The sequence below is a fragment of the Miniopterus natalensis genome, chromosome 9 (assembly GCF_054644295.1).
Source record: "Miniopterus natalensis isolate mMinNat1 chromosome 9, mMinNat1.hap1, whole genome shotgun sequence".
Lineage (NCBI taxonomy): Eukaryota > Metazoa > Chordata > Mammalia > Chiroptera > Miniopteridae > Miniopterus > Miniopterus natalensis.
Window position 1 is genome coordinate 40,894,874 of NC_142089.1, and position 20,794 is coordinate 40,915,667.

Consider the following 20,794-nt stretch of genomic DNA (forward strand, 5'->3'; position numbering starts at 1 on the left):
TAGCACAGTGTCTCCTTGCTGGGGCTCTCAGATTTACAGATTATAAAATAATTTAAATGAATTGCTAAATTTGTATGTAGGCAACAGGACAGCAGAGTCAGACTCTAAGTTCTGGGAGGTCCGTTCCTACTACCAGCTTTTATTTACTTATCTTTTAATATATTTTATTGATTTCAGGGAGAGGAAGCAAGAGGGAGAGATAGAAACATCAGTGATGTGAGAGTCATTGACAGGCCACCTCCTAATCAAACCTCGATCTCCTGGGTCATAGGCAGATGCTCAACTGCTGAGCCACACCTGCTGGGCCCTGTCACCAGCTTTAAACAAGCATTTGTGAGAAGGAGGTAAGTGTTCCAATAAATTACCGAGTTAAAAGTTAAGTTCTGTTTGCTCTTTACAAAGTAAATCATGGTTGCTTGAAAAAAGTGCCCTTTGGGGAAGACAATTTTAATTTTTAAAGTAACAGCAGCAACAACAAATATTAATTAGCAAACTTTCATCAAGAGTAAACGGGGAGCCCGGCCGGGCGTGGCTCAGCGGTTGAGCGTCGACCTGGGATCCAGGCGATCAGGGTTTGATTCCCGGTCAGGGCACATGCCCGGGTTGCGGGCTCGATCAATGACTCTCTCATCATTGATGTTTCTACCTGTCTCTCCCTCTCTTTTCCTCTCTCTGAAATCAATAAAGATAAAAAATAAAAATAAATAAAAAGTAAACGGGGAGGCAATAAAAAATACTGCTTTCTGTGCTAGCTAGTTTGGCTCAGTGGTTAGAGCGTTGGCCCGTGGACTGAAGGGTCCCGGGTTCAATTCCTGCCAAGGGCATGTACCTTGTTTGCAGGTTTGATCCCCAGCCCTGGTCAGAGTGTGTTCAGGAGGCAACCAATCGATGTGTGTCTCTCTCTCTCCCTTCCACTCTCTCTGAAAAGCAGTGGAAAAAATATCCTCAGGTGAGGATTAAAAATAATAATAAAAGAAAATAAAAAGTACTGCTTTCTGGTGTGAGATAATATCTTTCTTCTACACGTGGCTATCTTTTCTCAGTAACCTTAACCTCTTCTGCAGTTAAGCAATTTGCTGCAATTTAATATCTGCTTATGTGAAGTAAGTATACTATTGCATAAATAAAAGGCTATCAGGGTTATTATATTTCCAGTTGTACTGACCAGAATAACAGCATACATTAAAAATCACTCTTAAGGCAACCCCACTTCTCTGCAAAAATGGTAGTAAAAGCATCTATGTACTTTATTTAGAATGAATCTCTGTGTTATACTACAATGTTTTCAGATCTTTCATCTGCTGTTTTAGGAAAAGTTTTCTTCCATAGGTTATGATGACGTCAGACATTGCTAACGACCGAATGGCTCATTCATTGAAGAAAAGGGGGGAGCATGTCTTCTCTAAGTAGTCATGAATTCCGGCCGAAGGAACTTTATGGGCGCATCAAAGAGTAACTGAATGTCTAATAACTTAAATTCAGTTATTGAATAGTCAGGTTCATAATGTTTATGAAGAGAAAAGGAAACATTTCCTTTAGGAATTAAAAAGAGAGAAAATGGACAAGTACAAGGTTCAGGTGTGATATAAGATCAACATAGATTTAATCCTATAATCTTGATTTTTATGCCTACAGTCTTCTACAGTAGCATCTAATGCTTAACACTGATCCCTGGGCATAATGGATATCCAAAGAGCCTTCTGAATTGTGAAAGGAAGATAGAATTTATAGTCAGTATAATTATTGTTAACAGTTATTAGGGTTGGCTGTTTTTATTTAAATTGTGTTTTCATTCTAATGTAATTTTATGTTTGTTTTTAAAGAAACATGTTAAGCTGGATCTTACTATCTCGCTATCATAACTGTTAACACATCACATTTCTTTCTATACATACCTACGTGGTTGACATCATACTTTGTATTCCACTTAAATAATTAATAGTAATAAGGGCGATAATAGCTGACATTTATTAAGCCCTCACTATGACCTCACTTAATTCTCATAGAAGCTCTATTTCAGGGGGTGGCAAACTATGGTCTAAGGGCCAAATTCAACCTGCCATGTGCTTTTGTTATGGCCATAGCTAAGTATGGTTATTATATGGTTGAAAAAAAACATCAAAAGGAGGTAATATTTTTTTGTTATGTAAAAATTATAAGAAACTCAAATTTCAGTATCCATAAGTAAATGTTTATTGGAACATATCCATCCCTTTTCGTATATGTATTGCCTCTGGCTGCTTTTACACTAGAACTACGGAGTTGAGTAGTTGCGATGGAAGCTATAGGTCCCACGAAGCCAAAAAACAATTGCTGTGTGGAATTTTACAGAGAAGTTTGCCAACCTCTGCTCTATAAGATAGATGCTATATCATCTCCAATTTACGAATGAAGAAACAGGTGCTTAGAGAGGCTGAGCCTCCAAAACTGCAGAATTGAGAAATGGCAAAATGGGCTTCTGTTTAGAGTCAAGTATTCTCATCCTCTGGAAACTGGTCATTTATGTGTGACTCGCATTAACGAAACTCTTCTGTTCATTCACCAGAACCTTCTGTTTCCCATCCTTGGGTAAGAGCAGGTATTTACAATGACATCTTTCGTGTTGGAAGCTCAGGCTTTGGCAGCCTTTGAACAATATTTGAACAGATGTGCTGCTCTCATGTTCTTAAAATGGAAATTGAAACCCGAGGTTAAGTTACTTTCCCAGGATCATATGACATAATATCCAGGCTTATTATCTCCAAGTCCAGTAGTTCAACTAGTAGGCGAGGCCTAAGGTTGGTGACAAAAGAGTCTCTTTTGCCACAAACCAAAATTACGGCAATGTCATGTTACGAGAACTTTGAGCATGGATCCCACAGCTCTGCCCTTGAACCCACTGGCAGCATCTAACACACTGTATTCTTGCAGTTATTCATTTATTCAGGGTTCACTGAGCTTCTGTGTGACTCATTGTGCCACGTTAGGCATATAAAGGTGCTTAACTGTAGGGTCGACTCTGGAGAAGCTTGTTATTCAAGTAAACTAAATGCCACCTGGTGAGGATTTATTGAAATAACACGTGGAAATGCCTGCGATGGTTCTTGGCATGCCCAAGGACAGAGCAAGTACAGTATTAACTGCTATGATTACATAGAACTTTGGAATCCAGCTAGGCCTGAGTTTGAATCTCAGATATTCTGCTTCACCAGCTACCATTTAATATTTTTTAAGTCTTACTGGGTTATCTATAAAATGATCATAACAATAGCGCATTTTGTTTATTCACTGGACAAATTTTTGTTGCCTAGGGTCTGGGCATTGTGATAGATGCTGAACATGCAGTGGTGAGCAAAACAGACTGTCCCTGGACTCATGACATTGCTCTGGCCGAGATCGTGACTTTCACAGTGCTGATTAGTGTTCAGTCCTCAGGCCCTGCTTGACCTCTCAACAACATTTGGCACTGTTTGCCACTCCTTTCTCCTGGAAACACTTTCTTCACCTGGCTTCAGGACGCACACTCTCCTCTTTTCCTTCTACCTGACTGGCTCCCCCTTCTCAGCCTTCTTGGCTGGTCTACCCTTCTCTCCCCAGTTTCTTAATGGAGAATTGCCTTAGGGAGCCGTCCCTTGTCCCCCCCCTCCCCCCCTTGTCCTCCTCTTATCCCCTCAGGAATCACCTCCAGTCTGGTGCCAGACATGGTGTTATGTCCCCAGATGTGTATCTGCAGCCCAGGCTCATATATCTAACTGCCTAGTGACCTGTCACTTCAGTACCTAGTAGACATCTCAGTCTCAACATTCTCACAGCTTAACTCTTCATCTAACTACCCTCCTTCCCATTTATCAGGAAATTCTACCAGATCAACTTTGAAAATACATCCAGAACCCAACTTCTTACCGTTACCCTCGCCTGCTGCCATCCCGGTCTCGGTCACTGCATTTATCAGCTTGAGCTGCTATAACAAAATTGCATAGGTTGGGTGGCTTAAACCATAGGAATTTATTTTCTCACAGTTTTGGAGGTTGGAAGTCGGAAATCAGGGTGCCAGCATGGTCAGGTTTGGGTGAGGGCCTGCTCCGTGGCTTGCAGACGGCCGCCTTCTCACGGTGCCCTCACGTGGCCGAGAGAGAACCCTGGCGTCTCTTCTTTCCTGAGGACCCAGTCCTGCCTGCTCAGGGCTTCACACTTACGACCTCATTTAACCTTAATCACTTTAAATTTAAAGGCCCTGTTTCCAATACATGGGGGGTTGAGGCCTCAGCATATGAATCTGGGGGAGGTGCTATTTAGTCCATAGCAGTTGCTATCCTCCCTAACCTGGATTACGTTAAAGCTTTCTAACTGGTCACCTAGTTTGTATTCATGCCAACCTACAGTCTATCCTCATCACCACAGTTGAAGTGATCGTTGTAAAATATAAAGTGAACCTTACTATTTCTCTGCTCAAGACTCTCTGCAGGCTCCTGCTTTATCAGAGTAAAAGCCAAGGTTCTACAAACGCCCACAAAGTGCCACATGATCGGGCTACCTGACACCTTGGTAACCTCATCTTTTGCAGCCTCCCGCTTGCTCCCTCCACCCCAGCTACTCTGGTCTTTATGCATTTCTTCAAAGACACCAGGCAGCCTCCTGTCTCAAAGCCTGTGCGTGTGCCCTTCCCTCTCCCTGACACACTCGTCCCTCAGACCTCCACATGGCTCATTTCCTCACCTCCTTCAATTCCTTGCTCACTGAGGCCTATCTTGACCATTCTGTTTAAAATTACAAACAGCACCCTCCCCCCATCCACTGACGAGCTCCCTTAACTAAGCTCTCCTTTCCCTTGTAGCAGTTATCACCTCCTAACATAATAGATAATTTACTCATTTAGTATTTTATTGTCTATTGTCTGTCTCTTCTCACTAAGTTCCATGAAGGCAGAGATCTTAGTCATTTTCACTGTTGTATCCCAAGGACCCAGAATAGTGCAGTCACGTAGCAGTGACTCAGTGACTATTTTTTGACAGTTGAATGGATAATTATTGCATTATACTAGTTTCTGAACAAGCAAGTTCTTTTGCTCACAAACAGGTTAGGTTCACGGGTTTAATATGTGTGTTAATTCTAGGGTGACTAAGGGCTTTTATCGTGTAGACATAAGATGCATTTACAGCAAATGGAAAAGTGCTTACTCAAATTTGTAAAATAAGGTATCCTTTTATCTCTTTGTTGAAACATTCCATTGTGCATCTATTTTTTAAAAATTAAAAAACACTTTCATTTGTGTTGAAAATCTGTAAAGAGAGATCACACTTCTTGATGATCTCCGTAGGATTGTCCGTAGGACTGCGGCACCCACACTCTCAGCCTCACCCCCCTGATGATTGCCAAGGGCTGTGCAACATTGAAACTATGCATTCATTCAGGGGCTTCAACAGAAGTTTCATCAGCAGCCCTTGACCTTAACCTTACCTCTTCTTGGGTGAACATTAGTTCAGTGGACTTTAGACGCTCTGGTTTTCTATCTGTATACTTAAAATTGTTCTATTTTGTCAGTTGCCTTTCCTAGGTTATCTTCAATCCACATCAGAGCTAGACTTTCACAGGTCACATGGTTCACTCTTTGTCCTTGAGAATCATTTCTCCTCTTAAAAAATGTATTTCACAAGAACATGTATCATGTCATTTTCCTCTCCTCTTTTGTTTCTGAAAATATCTTGATTTTTGTTTACATTATAACTTTTCTCATACCAGTAAGATGGGGTCAATGTAAATAAAATATCTTAAAACTACGTAAAAATCCAGCAAACTTGCTGTAAATTAAATGGCCATAAAACTAAATTACCTTACCAGGCAATTTATACCCTCTACTGATGGGGGAAGAGTAACTATGCTTTTCCTTTTAAACATAACATACATAAAATTATCCATAGAAGCTTTGAGGAGGAAAGTTCCCAAGTAAGTGCGTTGGGATGCATATTTTATCTTGTTTTCTACATCTTATTTCTTAAGCATTGGGGGTTCTAATTTTTCTTTGTATTGCTGTTACTTCCCACTTTGCCTGCCACATTCTGGGCGGGGAATATTTGTTGAAAGAATGAAGAGAAAAAAGTACAAATTTATACCCGGGAGCCTTCTTTTTCTCTGTGGGCTCTGAAATTTCCCCACTAGGAGGCAGCACATGACTTTAATAACAAATTTAAGGGAAAAAGTCCTGCTTAAATACCATTCAAAATATGGCAGTTCCAGATATTTCAAGGTAACAAACGGAAGAGATGATATTCTGATCTTCTTAATCTACTAAAGTAATGGCTCTAAGGCTTTCTGCACATTCAAATATTATGTCTTACTGCAGTTTCAAAATATTTAAGTAATAATGGTAGTGAAAATATCTGGGAATGAATTCTCAGTGAAAATTACATGATATTTGTGGCTAGTGAGATTTAATCGAAATAATTGTTTCTATCTCTAACAGCCAAAACAATAAGACATGCCTTGCTTTTATTCTGTGTAATTCATGGAATGCTCAGCAAACAAATTTGTAAGATGTTTTCAGGAAACCTGAATTTCATAGAAGATTAAATTAATTACAACTCTAACTATTTGATTTTTTGTCCCTTTTTTGTGTAATTAGAACACTGGCTGTTGGGTTAGTTAACATGGGACGTTTCCAGTCAATCAAGTACAAGATAGAAGGGTTACTTTTGCTACTGTGGACCAATTTTATGCAGCTTATTTCTGCATCCAGATTAATTTTCAAGTCTGTCTTCATCAATTGTACATGTGATTCTAAGTATTAACTGAAATTTGCACTGGGTTACAAATTGTTACTCTTCTTCTAGAGTAATGTTAGTTGATTTGTGCTATGCTTTCACCAGTTTACGTGAGACTTACCAGTAATCTACCTTTCTTTCTAAAACTTTACATCTCTTATATATATTTTGCCAATTGAAATGTCTTTCTCCATTAATGCCAAGAAGCTGATGATAAACACATAAACAGCAAGATCATTTTTCACATTTAAAAAATGAAATCAACTGCAGCATTCCCTTTGCAATGAGATCATGACTCTGAAGAGTTAGTATTATACACTAGGGAAAGTCTGCTCATAGACGGCTGAAATTCATCCACTTGGAATGTTGTGACATATACTCAATAAATTTATTGTGCTGTGTATGCAGAACTGATAATTAAGCTTTCTCTTCAAGCATCTCATGTTTTTAATCTTTGAAAATTACCAAGGGCTTGAGTAAAGCTGTTTATCAAAAGAAAATATGTATGTTCCTGGCCAAGTAGCTCAGTTGATTAGAGCATCATCCGGATACACCAAGGTTTGGGGTTCAATCTCCAGTTGGGGCTCATACAAGAATCAGCTAATGAATGCGCAAATAAGTGGAACAACAAAATTGATGTTTCTCTATCTTTCTTTTCTCTTTCTAAAAATTAATAAATAAATAAAAAGAAAATATGTGTTTTTATAAGTCAATATCCTGAATTAATATTGGTAATTTCCAATTTTCAAATATAGGATCTCTTTTATTTATTTATTTTAACATTTTTTTAAACATTTAAAAAAAAATGTCTTTACTGATTTCAGAGAGAGGAAGGGAGAGGGAGAGAGAGAGATAGAAACATCAATGATGAGAGAGTCATTGACCAGCTGCCTCCCGCAGGCCCCCGACTGAGGATCGAGCCCGCAACCCGGGCATGTGCCCTGACCGGGAATCAAACCTCAATCTCCTGGATCCTAGGTCGATGCTCAACTGCTGAGCCACGCGCAGCCAGGCAGGATCTCTTTTATTTCTAAAAATTCACTGAGTTCGTAACCTGGTTTAATGTCAATTGCCCAGATTTCAAGCATTTTTAATATTTTATCTTTTTTCAAGGAATAAATATCTTCCTTTTTCTGTTTTTTCTGTTCCCCTTATTCTTCTCTTTACTCTTCTCTCTCCTTTTTTTCAACCCACCTTTTTCGAGTGTGTACCTATCAGGTTTCAGTTTCAAAAGTTACCATAAACAGAGTTTTTAAAAAAGAATAATTTTTCTATAATTTTTCATGAAGTTGTAGTCTTGGATTATACAGGGTCGGCCACCCAAGGCACAGAAATTGGTAGCCTAACCAACTATTTTCCTTCTGTGCGATAAGCGATGCCAGGTTTCCAGCAAAATGTCTGAAACATCACACCCCAAAGCCCTGTCTCCTCCACAAAACTAACTCCAAGTTTTGTTTCTTTTACTTTCAGCATCCTACTTCCAAGAAACAAACTCTGTATCAGAATTTGAATCAGTTATAGCTACGGCTTTTTATAATAATATATTTTTTAAAAAACCACAAAAACTGTAGCTTAAACAAAATAGAAATATATTTTTCTCTTACATAAATAGTATGGAGGGAAGCAGTTCAGGGGCCTAGACATCTATTTTTCTGGTCCATAATCGATAAAATTGTCTCAAGGCCCAGGATAGCTGCTGAGCTCTTCCCATCGTATCCATATTCCAGTCATCATGAAGGGCACAAACTTCTACTTACATTATAAGCCACAAGGCCCCCATAGCACCAAAGAAGTCCAAGAACTTGTCTTTAATTTAGAGAGAAACATTCCCACAAACTTAAGGCTCTGTTACCAAGGAAGAAAGAAAGAACAACATTGGAAAGCAAATAGCAGTCCCTGCCACGATGGTCACTACAATCTCCGTTACGATAGTGGAGTAATGGAAACAACCTAAATGTCCTGGAGAATAAACAGTTACATAAAATGTAGCATGTTCATATATTAAATATTCTCTTGGTATTTCAAATATTGATGTAGATAACTATTTATTTACATAGAAAGTTATTTACAATACATTTGAATGGAAAAACAACTCAGCATCTATAATGTGACCGTGTATGTAAAATCAGGTCTGAAAAGATTTTTTTAATGTTAAAATGGTTAGATAACCACTGGGGTTAGTACTTTTTTGTGTAATTTTACTTTGCTCTTTATACTTTTCTACGTGTTTTGAACTTTTTAGAATGACCATACACATGATTACCATGGAAATAAAAAGACAATGAATGAAATCATCTTCAGTAAATAAAAAAAGTCACTGCGAAACTTTCTATTTGCACATAGTCTTCAGCCAGTGGGGTTTTGGGGCTTCCCTATGGCACCAGTTTCATACTGAAAATATTGTAAACTGCCCTAAATATCAATTTTTAAGTAACGTGGCAATAGCAAACAATAGTGAGGACTGTTTGTAAAAATCCTTGTTTGCTTTCTTGCCTTAGACTCTAACTCTGGCAAATCTGGGTTTTGTACCAACTCTGCTTCTCTTTCTATGAGTTTTTAGTATGGTATTCAGTAGAAAAGAAATGGGGTTTTTGTTAATACCTTCTTACGTGTGACATCTTAATTGCAGTAGTTAACTTTCTCAGGTAGTCATTACCCCTGTTTTCATTCCGTCAGATACAATCAGACGTGAGACTTTGTCACTGAGGTGAATAGCACGTTTGAAATAAGTCTGCCTGTCCTATATGTGTGAAAGTAAGCCTTTTTCATTGTTCCCTGTATCTCTGAAATGGGTAGAATGGTGACTCTTTTACTTACTCAAAAGACCATTGTGAAGGTAAGATAAGGTCATCACAGGAAATGTTTTGCAGAGTTAAATGTCGCCTTCATAACATGGGGACAGGCTGGCTTATCTCAGAATCAAGGGGCTTCTGCAGCGCTAAGCAGGAGCTGTCTTCTTTGGAACTGCCCACAACACCTGCAGCCATGGAGCTGAACAGGTTGGTTGCTACTTCAAAAGGCAGCAAAAAATTGAGGACAGCAGGTGTTACAAGAATAAAGCCTAAATCACTAATCCAGAAATCCGTCGTGAAAAAGCAGCCATAACGTCTTGCATTGCCTTCCTGGGCTGGGTGGGTAAACCTTCATTTATTGTGTAAATGGTATTGTATTAAAGGATTTTAAAAAAAATAGATTAGCCATGACTTTCTTAAAATATCACTTTGCAAGAAGCTCGCTAATGCCACACAGCTGAGAATTAAGTATTTTAAACTCCTCATGGAAGAAAGAAAAAAAATCCCCAACGATTAAGGACAAATATCTATTTTTCATTTAATTAAAGCAAACACATAGCCTGCTTATAAAAGTGGTCACTCTGAAAACACACACACACACACACACACACACACACACACACACACACTTTTGTCATCTCCTTTGAAATGACACCTGGCTTAACTTCCATTTTCACAGGTGGAGAGAATTGGGGGTAGAGCATTCTGAGACTGCCATTAGTGACAGTTGGATTTCCTCTGAATTAAGTTGAATTAAGTAGTGCCTGAGGGACACTGGGGGCTCCTCTTGGGTTGGGCCTCCTGTTCAGCACCTGGATAAGCTTATATCGCCTCGGTAACCGAGCCAACCCCTTTCTTAACGTTGAAAAGGGTGATTGACACTTATTGATTTACGATAGTTCGGGTGAATTGTGGTTTCTCTCACCATGTAGATGAGTTTCCCATTTTTCTTTTTCCTACTAAAGGGACTTGTGAGGTGCATATACTAAGAGTGCACCCTTTATAACCCCCCATGTATACGTAGAGTTGTTTCCCAACGTTTTAAGCTTTCTCATACATTGCCCAGGCCCTTTTGTGAGCTTTGTCCGCTTTGAGGAGAGCCGGAGATGCCCCGCGGACAGACCAACCGTGAACTTTCTTAATAATCAGGTGCCCCAGGCACCGCACTGGGCTGCAGGCACTATATTGAGATCTGCTCCAAGTAACTTCTTACACCCTAATGTTCCCATCTCTCAAATGTTTTGGACTTTAAATATGCCACCGGGATATTTACATGGGACTTGCTTGAAATTTTTTAGAGAAAATTTTACCTTTGTAACATTTTTGCTGAAAGCAACCTTGTGTTTTGTTATTATTGTTGCAATAACTACTGGTGCTTGTTTCCTCCCTTGCTTTCAGCTTGTGAGTACTGTGCCTACGTGGATGAACGCAGCCGGCCTGGCGCTGCCTCCCAACCCAAGGCTCGGATGGAAAACTCCTATCAGCTGGGTGTGTTCTTTTATCACTCGCTTCTATTTTAAACTTCTAATTTTGTGAATGATATTTACTTAAACTAATATCTAATAACTTGGCATTATTGTCAATGCTAGTACAGTATAAGAGATCTTCATTAACCGAGTGATTTGATGCTGCTTTAATTTCTTTTCTATTGTGTGTGTGTGTGTGTGTGTGTGTGTGTGTGTGTGAGATCACCCCAAACTTCATTACTTAGCAGTAGAGCTCTACGATTCCAGCTCTGCAGTACCAAGGCCGCGGTTCTTCATGTGCTGGGGGCCAAGGCGTCTCCCTGGGGAGCAGTATGGCTCCAGGTAGATAGCTGGACAGAGGGACCTTGGCAAGACATGGGGACAAGCTTTTCTCAAGGAGAATCTCAGGGGATACCTCCTCATCATGGCCCTATCCTGGACCTGGGCGGATCTTTAGACACTCAACACCTGATGCTGCTTTAATTTCTTCCTCTGCAAACTGGGACCAACTCCCATCGCCTACTTTTCTTTATCTGTGTTTCCTAAACACCCAACAATTCACCGAGTGGTGCTGATGAATATTATGTGTACTGAATTAAGAAATTCACTGAGTATTTGGGGGGTTATCTTGTGGAGTTATTTTATATACACTTGAAGTGTGTATATAAAATATGAAATAAAAGATATGCATTAAAGTCCTGTCCAACAAAACCAACCCATGCTGTTGACAGGTGGAGAAAAAGCCTTCAAGGCAAAGGCAAATGCTTTCTGGTCCCCTGTTGACAGAGATGTTTATCCCTCACACTGAGGTTTTAGATCTTTGAAAACAAAGATCTTTGCACCTGCCCCTATACTCCCAGTGGAGTCCACAGTGAATATCTTTTCCCATTCATGTTTCCTCTTAGACATGCTTGTTTTCTCTCGATGCGTGTCTGCCCACTATTATCTGAATCCATATATAATTACTGCTAGATAGAAATTCCACAGAGGCTTACCAGTGACCAAAGGAAGACCCTACGGGCCGGAGCAGTTCCATCTGTGCATTAACCTCAAGAAAATTATAGACCATCAGCACATCCCATTAGGCCTTGTAGCCGGTTTTCTACAGTAATCCCCAAGACTTCATGGATTACAGGCTCCATAATTAGTCGGTCTACTGGTATTTTCATAGTGCTATGGTAGGCAACTAATATTCCTGCCATCCAATATACTTTTATATTTCTTCTGGTAACCCTTACCCAGTTTTTTTTAGGGGGGGGAGGGGGGCACGGCATCATTACCACTTTGGGTCCATAACATTCTGCTGAAGCTGACACTAGCCTCAGAGATGCAACAGTGACTGGTTCTGGGATGGCATAGAACCCTTTGATTGGTCAAACCAAATCAAAGCCTTGATATTCAATGCAGAAAATGTTGTTTGAGCTGTTGAAGAAGCAGATCAGGCCCTGAAACCTGGAGGAATACAGGGGTTAAGGCAGCTTTGGCTATCTTGCCCTCACATGAAGCTGAGACCAAGAGAGAACTAAAAATGTCACCTAAACCCAAAGTACTTTTAGACTAGGTTTTCACCCACTTATAACTAAAAGATCTGAGCCGTTCTGTGCCTATGACCTTGGGCCCTGCATACTGAAAGGGTTCAAATCAGATTTCAGCAAGATAAAGGAGTCGAAATATGAAGCCCCTGTGTTTCTTCTTCATAGGATATATTATTTGCATAACTTATTCAAATAAATGAATTAAGTCATTTTATCAGTTTTAGAAATCCTGGATGTTGAACCAAGTTAGAAAAGTAATTTTCCAAATACCATAGTGTGTGTGTGTGTATGTGTGTGTGTGTAATATATAACATATAACATATATAATATATAAAACATAATATATAGTATTTTTCATATTTTCTTGCAAAAAGTCATGTGAATTATTCTTTTATAATTAAAGTCTTTTATGCTTGACAGTCCATTTTTTAAACATACAACTAGTCAGCTTATTAAAATAAAAAATGTATTTCTACTTCTACTTATTTCTGGGTTTATTTTGCATCTGAAAGGTGCTCTGTGAGTCTCTGGTAAAGATCTTCTCACAACTACAAAATGCAATACTGACCAGAATAGTAGGGTGGGGGGAATCAATCACCAGCATCACTGTGTTTAATTTTTCATTCTATCCAATAATATTTGTATCCTCTAAACATATCTTAAATGTTGAGCATGTTTGTACTCCCTTTATCTGAGTGATTACAGCTACCAAGGATGAGTTGAAACATGAATGCAAATTAATGAAAGGAAAAAAGGGAATGGAAAAAAATGAAAGTATATTTCTTGTAATAAAACACTTTTTACATTTGCTCATTAATTAATTACTGAACATGCATATAGAAAAAAATAGAGGCTATAGGATCCAAAGTATCTGAATTCGAATACTAATTTTGCCAAATCCTAAATAAATGATATTCGAGCAAGGAATTCAGAATCCTTGAATCTCAGCTTCCTCATCTGTAAACAGGGATAACAGTCCACACATTATAGGGCTACAATGCGAATTAAATGAAGTGATGTGTTTAAATTGCTTCTCCATTCATTGTGTTATTGCTTCTCAAAATGACTGGCTCTAAGACTTTACCTTGGATCACTGAGAAGAAAAGCCTTCTATGAGATCCGGTAGAGTTTCCTATTAATTATGGAATGAGTTCTCCACAGACTTTTTTTGGAGCAGTGATTGAAGACGCACTTGATTCTTTAAAGACACTGACGGTGAGCACCCAGTCAGGCTGGAGCCCTTGGTGGCCCCCCTGAGACCGCCGGCGTGAGAATGGAACCAACATAATGGAGAGTGGAATTTTAAGATGGAGAGAGAGAGAGAGACATCATCTGAGCTCAGCTTCCCTGAGATGAGCAGGCCCTGTCATCAGCTGCTTTCCTGGACCGAGCCCGCGGGTCTCTCAGCTCTGACTTGGCCCCTCCGTGGCGGCCTCGCTCCCTCCCTGCTCGCCTGTCGCCCCCTCGCAGGGCGCCCATCTCCCCCTCGGAGCGGGAGAGCAACAACAACGTGATCTAAGGAGCGTGTGTGGCAGACACTGTTGGAAGCACTTTAAATAGTTCAACTCATTTAATCCTAACAAAAAACAATATGCGGTCATCCTTTTTATCTCAACTTGGGGACACTGAGACACAGATATATTAAATAACCACACTTTTATCTAGTCTCTCTTATCTGTTTTTATGGACAAGTTTTTCTTTTTTGCTTTCTTTTTTATCCAGCAGAACTTCAGGTCCTTGATTTTTGATTTCTAAAAAAGCGTTCCCCTCCTGAAGAACATAAATGTCTCTCAAAAAAAAACACAAAGAAAAAAGAAAAAATGCTCTGGCGTTCACATCAGTTGACTGTCGGGAGCATATCTGGGAAGCCAAGAGCTGAACACTGACTATTTCTTCCTCTCTGGGTGTCTGCATCCCTGCCTGAGCAAGGCAACGGATGGTTCTGGCTCTATAGGGAAATGTCACAACGAAGTGAGAAAAGTTCATTACTATATTTAAAAATATTTGCAGAATAAAATCTGGTTAATGAGATTTAAAAAAAACACACCAACTAAACAAAGTGCAGAAAAGATGTTGGTTCATCTGGCCAACGGGAACTACTGGAAACGGGGACTCAAGTGCCACCAGGATTCTGTCTTTCCAGCACTGAACTGTGCGTGAGCTCCTCTCACTGTGCCCGGGACTCCCTCCCACCGTGAGAAGCATGGCCTCCAGCAGTTCCGAAGGGTCCCGTGGCATAACTTTGCCACAGAAAGAGCCTGACCCCCACCCCCCATTTCAATTTGAAATAAAAATTCCAAGAAAGGAGTCTAATTGGCCTGGCTTGGGACAAGTGCCAGCTCTGGCCAGTCATCCATGACCTGGAGTTGAGCTCAAAGGAAGCGATGGTAGATCCTAAAGGGCCAGGTGGTTAGTGTAGACAGAGGACCAGTTCCTGGAAAGGAAGGTGCTGTTCCCAAACGACAGGGAGGTGTAGTAGGCAGACAAACCCCTGCACTGATGGAATTTACCACTTTCTGAAGGTAACCATGCATATGGTCCCCGTAACACATGACTAAATTAAGTGTCATGTGAGTGATGTAGGTCAAGTAGGGGATATGTGATATGAGTGCTCAGTAGGAGGAAGTGAAAAAGAGAGAGGTATCGATCTAAAGGACATAATCTATTTTATTTAGTACAAGCTGGTAGCATCATTTCAAGCTGGTAGTATTTTAAAAGTTCTTAAATAGAAAGGGGAAAATCACCCACAAATTTAGCTTCATTTCGCTAGAATATTTGAGTAGAAATCTAAAAGATCCTCAGAAAGGGACGCCGAGGCCTATCGGTAACGGGGAGCTTGCCTGCGGGGACTGCTTCCCTGCCACTGACCCCACGAGCAGGAGTAATCGGGACCAAGCTTTCACAGGCTTATAACTGCTCACCTCTGTCCTGCAGAACAGAGATTCCTGCTGACCAAGCATTGGGGTTAATTATCACATTCAGTGTACCAAGTGTCTCTGTTTTACATGTTCAGATTCATTCCCCACACTAATATAAATTTAAATGAACAATTTCTATATAATCACCAAAATAAAAATACTGTTTATTGAGCCTCAGGAGGCTGGCCTAACTCATCTATAAGCATGGGCCGTAACCTTCTGTTAGGTTCAGCCATCGGGAAACTTCAGTAGGAAGTCTCAGGGTAAAAGGACTGGGAGCTGGAGTTCTTTCCGCACCCTGCCTGTGGGTTCACTTCAGGCTGTTTGCATCCACCAGCAGAAGGACATAACTGCTCTCAAGGGAGCCTGCTTCACATGCTTCTTCCAGGATCTAGTCAGAGTCTCTTTCTCAGACCCCGCAAGCCTGGGGTAGGAAGAGGGTAACACCCTCACTTTCACTAACCCAGGCGTAGTTTCCTTTGTGATTTCCTACATCCCGCTCAGGCCTCTCGAAGGAGTCTCTTTCTTAAATCCTTCTGGAATTGTCTTAACTCTACTGTGCCATGTGTTCCCTTAGACCCCGACCAATACAGTCATTAAAAATAAACACTTAAAAGATACTGATGACTAGTCCAATAGAATTGCATATAATTCTCGATTTCATTCCTTTATCCATATCAATTCAGCAAATAACGATTGAGCCCCTGCACCCCAGTCCCTGGACACCCGTGCATGTTGTACAGTGACAGAAATATGATGAAGTTAATATTCCCAGGAGGTACAGGTAAGATTCCTGGAATGCAGGACAAAGAAGATCCATCTGAAGCTCCTTATTTGAACACGGACTAAATGTGGTGAAGAAGATGAGCTCTTGAATCAGATAAACCTGGGAGTACACCCCAGCTCTGCCACTGTGTGATTCTGGGCAAGTTACACAATGCATTTAAACCTCTGTGTTCCCACCTGTGAAATGGAGATAACAGTGAGATTTACCCCAGAGATTTATTGGACGATTATATAAGGTAATAAATATGAAACTCTTATCATAGTGCCTGACGTGTAGAAAATGCTCAATAAAAGTAGCCATGATCTGTACCATGGTTATTATCTATACATGTTTGTTTTGCTCTTGTTTTGGAAATCACACATCGAACACTTCTTGTGCCTTTAGCATGGAGTTAGTCTCTGAAGAAGATAAGGTCGGGCCTGCCTTACCGTTTCACTGGGGAGAGGGCGGGCATGCCTCAGCCCTTAGGTGGATGAGGAGCCGCGACAGAGGTGGGGTCCCAGTGCTCTGGGAGCACAGAGGACGGGGTGGCTTCTATCTGAAGAGAGGAAGAAGGATACCTGGAAAGGGCTTTGAGCTGGCCTTGAAACGTTAGTGGCTATTTCTCAGATGAACAAGACGGGAAAGGGTGTTCCATACAAAAAACAGAGCAAGGGCGAATGTCCAAAGCACCCTTTAAAAAATGAAGCCCGTGAGGCGCAGCAGCAGCCACGAGGAGCTGTGGTGCTGGGAGGGGAGTCTCGGGAGGACGGGGGCCGAAGCTCAGCCCTCGCCAAGGGCAATGCTGCAGGAAGACCTGGGACTGAGCGCCACCGGCCAGCTGCAGTGTGGTTGGCAGACCGGAGGGGGGAGAGGTGCTGAGACTTGGGGGGAAGTCACTGGGAGTGGGAGCTGGGAGGGTACCTGTTGGTGTCAGGCCTGCGTGGCTGAGCACACTCTTTGGGTAGCTGCTAAGTGGGCGAGCCCATTGCCCTGTCCTCTGTCCGGGAACCTGGCTGGGAAACTAACTAAGACTACCTATTTTTCCTTAAATGAGGGCCCCACAGAAGACTGAGCGTCTCTTCATGGTTCAGTGCTCTTCATTAGCCTCTGAGGTGCGCGGTCTGATATAAAATGACTTCTCAGCCCTGGCTGGTGTGGCTCAGTGGTTGGGCGCCCTCCCGAGCACAGAGAGGTTGGGGTTCCATGCGGGTCAGAGCACGTGCCCCGGTTTCCGCTGGGTGCCGGTAGGGGGCGTGCAGGAGGCCCTGACATGTTACCCTCTCACATCCAGGTTTCTCTCTCCTCCTTTCCTCTCTAATAAGTCACTAAACTATTCTTTTTTTAAATAATAAAAATAATAAATAAATAAAATGACTGCCTAGAAAGAAACTTTGTCTGTGTTTTCAGGTCCTACCACACCCTTTCCTGTGGTCACTGTCAGTCACATTCTGAAAGATGTGTTAACTGGCTATCTGCAAGAAGAACGATATGAGCCGGAGCTCTGTCGACAGATGACTAAGACAATTTCTGAGGTAATGTGCGATTTGCCTAAAGTGTTAACTACAACTAGAATATTTGCTGAAAGCATGACCCCCTACTTTTTGAAGAAAGCAATTAATGGGCAGTAGCAGTAAAAATGCTTATTTATATTTTATTTTATTAAAATATTTACTAGGTCATATTCTATGTGTGTAAAAGCCTTTGTCTAAAACAATCATTATGTGCATCATTTGCATGCATTTTGTTTTAAAAATGTATAAAACGGCCCCATTTATTTTTAAAAATTATTGTAAGAGACAAAATATTTTAATGATCATTTCTCTTCCCCAAGGCAGCTTTGATGCCCATCAAACACAGACATTGTGGCCTTTAAATACATTTAAATACATTCATTTCTATTTTTATCAACTAAAGTGCTGGCACTCCACCAGCTGTTCTCTGTTTGCTGTTTTGTTACAAAGTCTTTAATGAGCATTTATGATTAGTCATATCACAGGAGACTCCAGGCCTATGGTTTCTTACTTAGGCATGAACAGGATGGTGTAACTCTAATGCCAACACTCCCTGAAGGGAAGCCATCTTAACATAGATTTTCAAAAGAATGTAATAACTCTATTAATAAATTCCATTGTCAGCATTACAGTATTTTCATGTGCCTTAGAAAATGTAGATTTATTGCTGGTGCTATCACGTTGTCCCTACATGTCCACTCTCATGAGGACAGTGCTTGAAGCAATTCAGTTATGGCTTTATAACAATTTCTGAAAGTATCTACAATGGATCATGTTATTTTCTTAAAACCACTATATTTATGAAAAAGATTAATACCCTTAAGATTCAATGTTGCTAAATGAGAACCTTTTTTTCTCCTTTTAAATTCTAGGTTATTAAAGCCCAGGTCAAGGCCTTGGCGATTCCGAGGTACAAGCTAATTGTGACTGTTCACATTGGACAGCGGGACGGTCAGAGCATACTTATTGGAAGTAGATGCCTCTGGAACCCTAAAAGTGATAACTTTGCATCTTATGTTTTTAGAAACTCTTCTCTCTTTGCTCTTGCAAACGTCTATGCCGTTTACTTTGAGTGACTGAAAAGAAGAAATCTAGTATTACTTTTTTTAAATCAAGAAATAGGCTGTACCTAAGTACACAAAAATTTTACTGACTAAAAGTTTGAGAAGAAAATATTAATACTTCAAACAACTGGAAGATTTTGGACTTTTTTTATACTCTTAAAGGTTGGGGGAAGGGAGGGTGGCACAGGAAAGAATCTTGTTTAGCTTAAGAAGGAACGAAGTCTTGGTCCTGTTGGATTTTTTTCATAGACATAGGTTCTTATTAAATATTACTTTGGGTACTAATTATTTTAATTAGTCTTCAATTAAAGAGTTAGAATTTTCTGCATTGTTGTTAATTGAAGAGAAGTTTTTTTTAAAAAAACACACATATGGCTACAAACCCTGGCCCATAAATGACAGTAGAATATTCAACATGGTATACACAACTGATAGACCTTAGTATGCCTCAGTGCTGCGTATAAAAGAATACTGGCTTTCATCTTCTACTTAATAAATTGAGCAGCATTCATTAACTGCAATTACTGTTACATGTACCTGACAGTTGAAACTGCTGAGGTAGAATTAATGATTTCATAACAATTACCGTGGTCCCGTGGGGCCGCTAGCTAAAACTAGAAGCTCTTGCGGGTTGCCTGCACTTTACAGAATTGTGGGAGAACTGAATGTTGGCTCTTCAATAATGGAAACTATAAAGTGAACAAAGCCTTTTTAGGGCACCGAAGTAATCGTTGTGATATTAAATATACATGATGCCTAAGAGTAAATGTATTTGTAACACATAAAATCATGGATTCGAAAGAGACACTGCTTTTAAGTGGACACTGCCCAATGTGCCTTTGAATAGATTTTCTGAGGCTAACAAACTTTCCCACAAAATATATAGCTGGCAGCTTAACACATAAGACATGTGTATTTACTATTTTGTTCCTATGAATTTAGTGCTGAAGTGATCCAGTGTGGTTTTGAATGGATGGCACTAAAATTTACAGGGCTGAAATAGTTTATTATTCTGCTGGTTAATGTAGCTTGTACTCATGGATCATTTATTTTTATGGAGCTTTCAGCCCTTTGTGTGCATGTAAAATGATGCTGGGGCATTGTTCTTGGATGGTAAGTGGACTGCCTAGAGGACATTTGTTAGAGGTCAAAGACAACACATATGGAAAAAATTAGCAACACCGTAGTCCTAAGGAAAAAATGATGTGTAATTCATACCAAAAAGAATTTAGGAAGTGGGAAAACAGTCAGTGGGTTATAGTTTTAAAATGTATCGATGTCTCATTTTTCCCCCCAAATGACATGTAGTAAAAACACATATACTTTTAAAATCTCTTTCCTTCTGCTTGCTCTGGCTTTTAAGGTAGCTTTTCAAAATGAATTAGTTGGTGTTTGTTATTTTTTTCTGTTAGTGCCTTGGTGGGAATATGTCCGTGTAATAATTTATCACAACCAATATTTGTCAATCTCCATAGGCCAGTTTTGGATCTGGATTAAATCATAAATACAGTAAGTTCATGAGCTTCCTATTTTCATTGCACATTTGTGAACATCTCCTCTCTTGGGATGACAGCAGGGACAATCATAGAGCGATTTTGTGTGATTAAATAAGAATAAAGAAAATTCTTTAGTATGTGGAAAGTCCATTGTAAAAATGGCTTTTTTTTAGTTCTAACATCTTATCCATGAGATTGTCTTACCATCTGTCCCAGCTGTGTTAGGAATCAAACCTTAAAACATGATGGCTGTTAAAAAGCAAAGAGGAAGCAGTCTGCCCGTCTATGGCCATGTACTGTATGTAATCCAGAGAGTCGATGATGAATTTTAGCAACTATCTAGCAGAAGAATATACAGTGAAAAGCCACTCGTTGCGACGAACTTGGAAAAATGCTGGTTGTCCCAAAAGGCCTTGGATGGGTGTGTCAGCTAAGCCATGGTGGTAAGCACATGGCAGTATATAATATTATATAAATGTATTGAATCGACGTGCTACACCTTGAAC

The 20,794-nt window shown here is 40.2% G+C and overlaps 1 protein-coding gene across 1 annotated transcript; it reads left to right on the forward strand.

The window, feature by feature from the left end:
• Window positions 1-1,202: 1,202 nt before the first annotated feature.
• Window positions 1,203-18,869, forward strand: DYNLT5 (dynein light chain Tctex-type family member 5). Its single transcript, XM_087820009.1, is given in 5 exon segments — window positions 1,203-1,386; window positions 1,388-1,462; window positions 10,936-11,017; window positions 17,625-17,749; window positions 18,601-18,869. Coding segments are annotated over 5 exon segments (540 nt in total). The 5' UTR covers window positions 1,203-1,332; the 3' UTR covers window positions 18,805-18,869.
• Window positions 18,870-20,794: the final 1,925 nt, after the last annotated feature.